This window comes from Biomphalaria glabrata, chromosome 10 (genome assembly GCF_947242115.1).
Source record: "Biomphalaria glabrata chromosome 10, xgBioGlab47.1, whole genome shotgun sequence".
Taxonomy (NCBI): Eukaryota; Metazoa; Mollusca; class Gastropoda; family Planorbidae; genus Biomphalaria; species Biomphalaria glabrata.
The window spans coordinates 10972334-10982540 of record NC_074720.1 but is presented as its reverse complement, the minus strand read 5'-3'; the positions used below and the strand labels follow the sequence as shown (position 1 = coordinate 10982540).

Sequence of the window (10207 nt, the reverse complement as noted above, 5' to 3'; positions counted from 1 at the left end):
ATATAGTCTATTTCTCTCTTATATCTTTTTTTTCTTTTTTACGCAATTACTTGATCAGCGAAAACGCTTTTTCAACGTTAGACTTATGCCTGAGAATGTAATTTAAAAATTTGAATTCAAAAAGACAATACAGATCTTCAGGAGATCTTAGCAATATACTTTTTTTTAACAGTCGTGAATTTAAGAACACACTTATGTATACGTTCAAAAAAAAAATGACAAATACTTTCAATTCATGACAGTTTTTGTGTTTAAACCAGAACATATGAAACATTGAATTCGATTTATGGATTAATTGCAATAAACATTATTAAAACAACAGAGTAAAAGACAGACATTTTAACGATTTGGCCATTATTTATGTATAAAAAACACAAATGGAGCCCTGACGTCCCCCTTCTGCTGAAGTTTGAAGTAGTTAGGAATATAAGAGTAAGTGTTAGAAGGAAATCTAGACATGCATATTTCAGATTCCTGGTTGAAAACTTAAAAAGTGACGACCTGGCTTTTCGTTATTTAGTCTCACCTCATCGTGAAAAGCGGAAATAGAATATTTACCAACATGGCGTTATTCGTCATCTAAAACGATGTTGACACCGTTTTCTTTGCATTAATAGATCTAAAGCCTATCTATTAATCAATTTTTTGTTTATTGGTTGGTTAATAAATAAAGAGAAATTTATTTTCGTATTCTGCATGTTAATTTTTAAAATTTAATTTAGAAGTCTATGATTTTATCTAGATTATCAAGACACTGACAGAGTTTCACTGTGAACTGTGATGAGTGATGTGACTGTGACTGTCTCAGTGTCTGTGACTGTGAGACTAAGACTCACTAAGACTAGAATCTAAGTAGATCTAGTAAGACTCATTTGAGTACGAGTCAGACTTGTCACTGTGTAGTGTGTCAGTTTTGTGATACTGATTTTTACTGATAACTGATTAGTATCACTGATTCTGATACAGTGGCACTCATGAGAGAGTGTGTGCTAGTCACCTACTGTCGATGAGTGAGAGAGAGCTCAGAGTTGACTGATGATCACTGATCAATCATCTTCTGATACTACAGATACTGATAGATTCTACCTTCCTTATAAATCTGATTAATTCTGATACACTGTGACTGTCAGTGTCAAGTGTCATCACTGATTGCTGATTCTGAGTAAAAACTTAAAAAGTAAAAGTATTTAAAGTAGACTTAGTAGACTGTCTTAGTGTTCGTGTCTAGATCACTCTAGCTAGATCTAGTTAAATCTAGTAGCTGCCTGGCTTTATTACATTGAACAATGATCAATCCCCTTTTCAATTTATCCCATATTATACATGATCGGACATCTCACATTATTTTTATCAATGAATTCAATGCATGATTTATTTCGTTGGTTGTGACACAGTTACTATACTTAGTACTAGATATGGCATGTGTGGCCAACCGTGACACACAGTCAAGTGTTGTGTACCTGGACAGTTAGTGCACTGGTGGGCAGTCACGAGTGTGTGTTGTCAACAATAAGAATGAAAAACATCTAGTGGATTTGTTTGTGTTGAATGTTAACCTTATCCTGCTTATGACTATGTACATAGTTATTAAATTCTTTGCAAATAAAGACTTAAAGAAACTTGTATCACCACAGATGGTTATTACAATACAGACAGAAATACTGTGACTGGTGTGGTAGTACGATGCAAAATGCTTTTTTCAAATTTTTGACACTAAATGTATTTAGTTTTGTTTTATATGCAAGATCATTTTTCAACTCAATCTAGCCACTCTAAGAGATAAAGTACACTGATATGAAAGCGTCCTTTTTGGACCTCATACACATGAATGGGGGTGCTTCTGCCACTTCTGATACTAGATATATAAGGCTGATATGATGCATTAGCGTCATTAGCCTTGCCAAGCAAAACCTAAATTGTGTACTACACATAAATTTTTTATAGGCTTCAGGATTGAAAGGAGAATCTGTATATATATATATATATTACACTTTCTTTGCTTTCCATTAAACCTTTTCAGAGTTATAGGGGTTTTTGACTCAAGGTTTCCTATTTAGAAAATGCTGTCTACAGTATCGAACACATTTTATTTTTGAGTGTTCATGTAATTTTATGCAATATTTTCTTTAACCTTCTTAAGACGACACGACCAATTTCTCTTCAATAATATATATAGTTTTGTGTATAAAATGTAATTTGATTAGTTTCATTTGTTAGGATTTTTTTTGTAAGAGAAAAATCCTAAGTACTCTGTCGTTTTGGCACAAGACATGCTAAAAGTCTCTGTCTCAAGAGGATTAATGTTCAAAATAAACAGAATCAGTAAATTTTTTTTATCCAAAAGACAAGACAACATACTTTAAAGCAATGTATAAATATATATGCTTATTAAACATTATTTTGACAAATATAGAATTTTTGTGTATAAATTTTAAAAAACATTTTTTTGCGTAACATAACTTTTTTTTCACCCAAAAATAATTATTAATATTAAGTATGCTCTCCCCTGCCATTGCTAAATCAATTTATAGCTATGACTTTGCCTAAATTTTGAACTATCACTGTGACATGTGTGGCAATTAGTCTTTTCTTTTGCACATGGTAGTTCACCTCTTGCTTGACCACAAAATACCTGAAATGAAAGAATTAGATGATTAAAACATTTTAAAATGCATTTTGTCTGATATGGTTTACAAGGCATTTGATATCGTTTAATTTGGCTATTGCTAAAGTTTAATAGTATCTATCTGGTTCAAAATCAATATATACAATGAAAAAAATAAAATTGTGTTGAGTCACTTAAAGAATGATGCTATTCAACTATTGGTTAGATGTAGATCAGCTTGTTTTTAGTATTGTTAATTCTGTTTTTACAATTCCTCTATTCAAGTCGCACATTCATGGAAACAAATAGAAATGGTTAATTAGACTATATAGATATGATGTTGATCTAAATAAAGACTTGAACTTATGAATTAATCTAGTATGATAGTTACTTATACATCTAGATTTACAAGAACTCTAATTTCAGGAGACTATGATCAGGGCCAGATTTAAGTAAGTGAAGGCTCTGGGCAGGATTTTTTTTCAAAAGCTGTAATAAAAATCCTTTTATTAATAATATTTATTTAATAAATTAAGCCATATTTCAAAGTAAAAAATATAGTAATTGTAAATTTAATCTCATTTTCCTTCTTTTTTTACAAAAATATTTAATCTGTATATTTTAGTTAAAAAAATATATTCCTGAGTTTTTTTAGGGTAAGCTGGATTTATATATTGTGATCTTGGTAAAAGCTGACACTTCTTAACCACAACAGTGTTGCCAACCATAAGATTTCAAATATTGTAGGTAAAAATGTTTAAAAATACAATGTCAAAAAAAAAAAAAAAAAGTGTCTGACCCTTCAAAATTTTGATAATTTTTTAAAAATCTTCATTGTGGGGGCCCCAAATCCATTCTAGTGACTAGTGTAGCTAAATATAATATAAAGATCTACAAATTGAAAATGATGCTGAATATTAATTACAGATATTCTTTCAAAAGAGAAGATATTCATTTGTTTATCTAGTCGTGCATGCTGATTGGAGACTTAAGCACTACTGAGCCATCAAGTCTGTGAAGTTTGCTTTCTATATCACCCTTGGTCGTCAAATAATTAATACAAGTTGTAACCCTTGGAGTTTGGAGGAACAATAGTTTATAAATATATATATATAATGATTTGATGTCTGTGTAGTTTTTTTTTAAATTAAATTGATGCCAAAGTTTGTTTTTTAATTTTTTTTTTTTTTTTATATTCTACTACAGAAACGTTTTTTAGATCGCTAGAATGGACTTTCAGCATAGAGCTGGAGGGAAGACAGGGACTGGAGGTGTGGCCTCTGCTTCTGAGAGTAACAGAGATAGGAGAGAACGACTTCGGCAACTGGCTCTGGAAACTATTGATTTGAATAAAGTAACTTTTGTTGCTACGTTCATTTAGAAATAAATATGTGTACAATGAAGACTTTTGTCACGTTGCCCTCTTTTTTATGTATATACTTACCATGCATTTTTTAATCAAGATTGTTTCTGAACTCTTTTGTTTTAAGAGCAGCTGTTTATTGTTAATTTCCTTTAAATGCATGCTGCGTGACAAATGTTTGACTGATTTTTTCCCCATTCTGTCATTGATTTGTTTTATACTTTTTTGAATTTCTTCAATAAAGTAAAGTCATTTTGTGAAATGCTTAAATGGGAAATGTATTTCCTCCTAGCTATTAAAACTTAATATTACAAGAGCTTGACAAAAAAATCTAGAAACTGAGTTTTTGTGTGTGTTTTTTTTTTTTTTTTGCAATCAGATTTTTTTATTTTGATGTGTCTGCATAACATTTTTTGCTATTTTCAGGATCCTTACTTTATGAAAAACCATCTTGGCTCCTACGAGTGTAAACTTTGCCTTACTTTACATAATAATGAAGTAAGCATTTTATATTTTACTTAGCTTTACAATACATTTGAAATTTATTTAAACACATTTTCTTTTCAATTTATATATATATGTGAATGATCATCAAAAAAGAAATATGTTGATGGGTTAAAAAAACAACAATTGGCTGGTGATTTTATATATATTGTAAAAATGTGGGGTTTTTTTTTTTTAGATTATTTTTTTAATATATCAATACAAACAAAGAAAGTCTTTTTTTTAAGATGACTATTAAACTAAATAAAACATTAGCACAGCTTGGCTTAATGTTATTCAATAATTAATTTATACATGGTTGTAAAGTTATTAGAACCCAAAAAGAAAACTTCAGTTCACATTAACTCAAGTATTTTTTTATTTTCAAATTCGTGCTTTAGCAATTTTATTTTTCAGGGGTCACGTTGTTTTTAAAATATATTTTAGCATATTACTTTCCAACAAAATAATTCTGTTGTATTTTTAAAAAATGATTCCAGGGAAGCTATCTGGCACACACTCAAGGAAAGAAGCATCAGAGCAATTTGTAAGTACATTTTTTTTTTCTCTAAATTTGTTATTTGCATTTTATGCTATAGGCATGGAAGAAATAAACTTTTTTTTTTTTTTAAATTGTCAAATTTTGCTATTTATCATTGATATTTGCCTATATATGTTGTTGTAATTACATTGTCAATCAATGTATCTGCAGGGCAAGACGAGCTGCTAAAGAAGCTAAGGATGCTCCAGCACAGCCTGCACCAGAGAGGCCTAAAGTAGACATTAGGCGGTTTGTCAAGATTGGTCGACCTGGATACAAAGGTAACAAAAAAAAAAGGTGTTGGGAGGGATTTAAAAGAAAAAAATTTTTGTTTAACCATCCTGACTTTTCCCAATATTTCTAAAACATTTTTACTAGCTAGAACTAATTCTCCTCAAGGACATTATGCATATAGCGTATGATTGAAAAAAAAACTTGACAAAAAAAAACAACTCATAATCTTAATTGGAAATAAAAAAAAAAAGTATTTTCAGGCTCTTAAGAATTTAAAAAAAAAATGTTTCTATGGCGTTTTCAGAACCTAGGCATTTAACAAGTGAGATATGCTTAAATATGAATATTAAAAATAGGAAATGTCTTCCTGCATCTAAATAAAAGACATTATTATTTATGCATCTCTTGTTCTTTTTCTGTTCTTTCAGTCACAAAACAAAGAGACCCAGAATCAATGCAACAGTCTTTGTTATTCCAGGTAAAATACTTTCAATATTGTTTTGTATACTGATTCTCATAATCTTTTGATGGCATGTTTAGCATTGCAAATATTTTTTTTAGACATAGATACAATATTTTCATTTTTCCTAAAAATCACAATCTTGTACCAGTACATCAATCTCAAATTCAGTTAAGAAATGCAACAGCTAATTATAGTCTTCTAAAAGAATATCCTTGTCAAAATATATTGTTTTAAAAATTTAAATAATTTTGAAACCAGATATAAGAAGACAATGGAATGGGATCAGATTATCAACCTGGCTGAAAGGATTACAAAAGATATTGACTTAATGAAAGATTTGTCAAATTTAAGTTCACTGTTGTGATGGCAATTAAAATTTGAGTTTGTATGTAATGTGATGTGAAAATAGCTGGCCTGCTTGAGCCATTTACATGTTTATTTGTTATATCAAATTTTCTATGTTAATATCACCTTTGTTTTCATTGATCTCTTTACGCATTCACTTTTTTATATTTATATTTATCATCGATCATGGACAACGCATCATAGTCTCTGTCAACATTGTGTTAATGTAAATTGTTCTGTTAATAAACATTTTATGCTTATTTAAAGTTTATGTTGTTGATTCTATATTGATTTTTAAATAAATTTGTGTCTACATTTAGATTGATTATCCTGAAATAGTTGAGTCCATCCAACCTCGCTACAGGTTCATGGCTGCATATGAACAACGCATTGAACCACCAGATAGAAAATGGCAATATCTTTTGTTTGCAGCAGAACCATATGAGACTATTGCTTTCAAGGTAAATTGTTTAAATCTTTTAATCTCCTGTTAGTAGAATCATTTGCTGCTTGATTATAAAATCAGTGCAATAATTATAATACATTCCTTAGCTCTTGTAGTCTTGGGAAGCCTTAAAATCTTAAAAGTATTGCAGCTCCATGTCTAACCAAGTCACTTCTTTGACTGCTATACGTTCACCATATCACTACGCCATTTTCATTAAAGTAGTAAAAAGGTAAAGTACCCTTTCAGACCTTGCGATCTATGGGACAGAAGATGTAAAGGTTATCTGTTTCTATGACTGACAGTTAACTATGGTGTTCTGTGGTCAGCACAATGACCAAACGCTTTACTTTCCCCAACTAATGTCAGGTACCCATTAGAGTTGGGTGGACTCAGGGGCGCCTTTAACTCACAAAATCCCAGATATTCACAAACCGCCTATATATAAGGGTTGATCTGGGTGGTTGTGAAGGTCATTATCTAAGGGGTTGGATCGCTTGTGAGCAACTCCAAGCCCTAGTTCAGTCTTTTGACAACAGGAACATCTAACAGTGGAGAAGTAGCACACTCTCCAAGGAGACTCAACTCACTTAGATAGTTAATAAAAAGTTTATTGAACTATTTAACATTAGACGTCATATGGCTCACAAATCTATGCAAACCTAAATAGTTAATTACATGGTCCAACACTGACTATCTCCTATAGGAAAAACTGTCCTACTCTAATAACTCTTGACTAACTCTTACCAACTCCAATCTCAGAGTCTCTCTCAGAGCCCAGTCAACTTCAAACCTTACCCATCTTATATACCCTTACACACATTCACATAAACCTGTTGACCAGGACCTCACCATCTCATGCTAGCCATGGTCATCCTTTCAATACCTGAGGTAGAGTAAGACTCTTTAAATTTAGCCTTACCATTACAGTAAACAAACATGGTTTGTAACACACACTACACTGAGATTCAAGTCTGGGATCCCTCTGGAATCCAAGAACTTAACCACTCTGCCACCAAACACCCAGGTCATTTCCATTACATGAAAACTTTTCTTGTCTCTTACCAAATTCATTGTTAATTTTGAAAGCCTAAAATAAGCATAAACCTACTCGCTACAATGCTACAATTATTCAACATGTCTGTTACCAGGTGCCAAGTCGAGAGGTAGACAAAGATCCTCGTAAACTTTGGACTCACTGGAACAAGGAAACAAAACAGGTGAAGAACGTGATTTTTTTTTGCTTATGTAAATATCATAACTTGGGTTTTATTTATTTAATAAGAAAGTTTCATATTTAAGTTATTAATCATTAGTCTGCCCTTGCCTTCATTTTGATTTTCAAGGTCCACTTTCCATTCTTCAGCTCGGTGATGCCCAAAATATGGCCTGCGGGGCACATCTGGCCCACGCTGCAGGTCTATCCGGCCCATCAGAATACAATAAATGAGAATGTAAAATACATGATAAAAAAAATATCTGAACAGTGTCCTTGCCATATTTAGTTTGACTTCTTTTGGTAGAAGTGTGAGTGGTAGCTTGCTGGTCAACATTGGAGTGTTGATGAAATTGGATTGCTAACAAAAAATTGGCTTTGAGTGAACACTGTAAAAAAAAAAGTGCACAGATTTTTACTTTTGTACAAAATACATCAAGTATGACTGTTTTTATTGAAGTATTTGCATTGGTTTCGGTAAAACAACTTCAAACATCCAACTAGTTGCATAGAAATAATGTTGGAAACAACTTGTTTCTAATCAAAGTGTCATCTGCTCCTATTGCATTTCCATTTTCGCAATGATGTGTCCCGCGACAAGAGTGTGGGGAATTTATCTGGCCTGTGGGCTGAAGGAGGTTGGGCGTCACTGTGTTAGCTTGCTCAGTGTTGATTGACTTAATGAACATTTCCAAGAAGAACCAAAACATGCATGGAGATGAAGTTAATAAAACTGATACAACATTAAACAAATTTTATTTGGATTTTATTTCAAGGGAATGAATATGCAAAAAAAAAAAAAGTTCAATAGATCACATAAAATATTGAAGAAAATTTTTTTTTAATAAGTTTAAGAAACCAAAAAAAACAACTAAAAACTACATTAGTACTTTTATTTATATAATTTTAAATCATTGATGGCTGGGCTTTGTTGCAAGCCTGAACAATGTATTTTTATCTTTATGTAATCCTGTTTAAGACGAAACCCGATAAATTTATTTGTTGTTGTTTTTTTTTATTAACCTTTCTTATTGTCAGGGTTTACTCTAATAGTCTCTCCACCTGGATAATGACAATATTGATGCACAGGAAATTTTGTTTTTGAAAAAGTGTTAATGCCAGTGGTACGGGTATTTTAGTCACATCAACCCAAAAATAGTGTTTTCAGATGCCTGTGAACTGCTTTACTAAATTTTCTGTTTGTGAAACTTAAACTAAACAAAATGTTATTAACTTATCATTCCATTTTTTTTTTTCAGTTCTTTCTTCAGTTCGCATTCAAGGTTGATCCAAAGGGTCCAAGACCATCAAGCCCGAAACCTTTGCAGCCTCCTTCTGTTGTTCCACAAATTACTGGAGGACCTCCACCACCACCACGATTACCTCCTCCCCCCATGCCACCCCCAGGAGGAATGATGCCTTTTGGCAGTCGATTTCCACCTCCACCAGGACCCCCTGTTGGTATGCCACCTCCCCCGGGTATGCAGGCCCCACCAATGCCACCACCAGGTATTGCTCCACCTCCAGGCATGGCTCCACCTCCAGGCATGGCCCCACCTCCAGGCATGGCTCCACCTCATGGTATGGCCCCACCTCCAGGCATGGCTCCGCCTCATGGTATGGCCCCACCTCCAGGTATGGGTCCACCTTCAGGTATGGCACCTCCAGGAATGGCTCCTCCTGGTATGGCTCCACCCCCTCCTCTTCGGCCTCCTGCTCCTCCTCCAAGCATGGGAATGGCTCCGCCTCCTCCTCCTATACCTCCTCCTCCTCCCATTTCTGGTGCCATCGCCCCTGTTGCACCACCCCCTCCACCTCCCCCTCCATCTTAGTTTCTTCAACTTTTTTGTCATCTTACAGTAAAGACTCTTTGTTCATAGTCAGGACTGATTAGAATTTGTTGCATAAATATCTCATATCTGACCAGCTAAGTTATTCATGAATGTTTTATTTTTTTTTCCATCTTTTTGTTGTCAGATTCATAAACAGAAAGTTATTGTTATGTAATTAAAAGGCTGGTTTATTCAAAGTGTTGTTTTCCTGTTGTTATTTATATATATATATATATGTATATTATATTATATTATAATAACTGAAGTCATTGGTTTTGATTATAAAGGTAAACCATGACCTTCCACCATGAAACATCTGTTCTGTGCCTAAGTCTGTGAAGTTTCATCCTTATAGAAATTAGTTATGGGTGAGGGGTTACCAGTATATGGTGAATATCAGATTATTTTCTTCTCATCATTTCATGAATTCAACCAAGTATGGTGTCTTTTGATGATTTAATAAATCTTTAACAAATGTGTTTTAAAGCTTAGAAATCTAAACAGTACCCTAAAGGATTAATTGACCATTCGGAAATGTCACAAAGTATACTAGTCATCTTTCTCAGTATGCTGTTAAATATAGGGAAAGGGGATAAAAATCATGCAGTTTTGAGAGAAATGACAGCAGTTGTGCAGTTCTTTCCAGTATACAAGGTTTTTTTTTTTTTTTATATTTTGCT

General features: G+C 32.8%; 1 protein-coding gene across 1 annotated transcript; it reads left to right on the top strand.

The window, feature by feature from the left end:
* The first annotated feature begins 500 nt into the window (after window positions 1-500).
* On the top strand, window positions 501-9724 carry LOC106074569 (splicing factor 3A subunit 2-like). The gene is made up of 9 exons (XM_013235356.2): window positions 501-655; window positions 3812-3959; window positions 4395-4466; window positions 4952-4998; window positions 5164-5273; window positions 5655-5704; window positions 6355-6495; window positions 7631-7699; window positions 8955-9724. The coding sequence occupies exons 2-9, from the start codon at window positions 3834-3836 to the stop codon at window positions 9525-9527; spliced, it is 1188 nt and encodes a 395-aa protein (XP_013090810.1). The 5' UTR covers window positions 501-655; window positions 3812-3833; the 3' UTR covers window positions 9528-9724.
* The last annotated feature ends 483 nt before the right edge of the window (window positions 9725-10207 follow it).

Bases quoted from the DNA above. Each gene is read 5' to 3' on its own strand.
- LOC106074569 (XM_013235356.2), top strand. From the start codon at position 3,834: ATGGACTTTCAGCATAGAGCTGGAGGGAAGACAGGGACTGGAGGTGTG. The intron at 4,467-4,951 runs GTAAGCATTTTA...AAATGATTCCAG, and splicing joins TTACTTTACATAATAATGAA to GGAAGCTATCTGGCACACAC. The intron at 5,705-6,354 runs GTAAAATACTTT...GTCTACATTTAG, and splicing joins AACAGTCTTTGTTATTCCAG to ATTGATTATCCTGAAATAGT.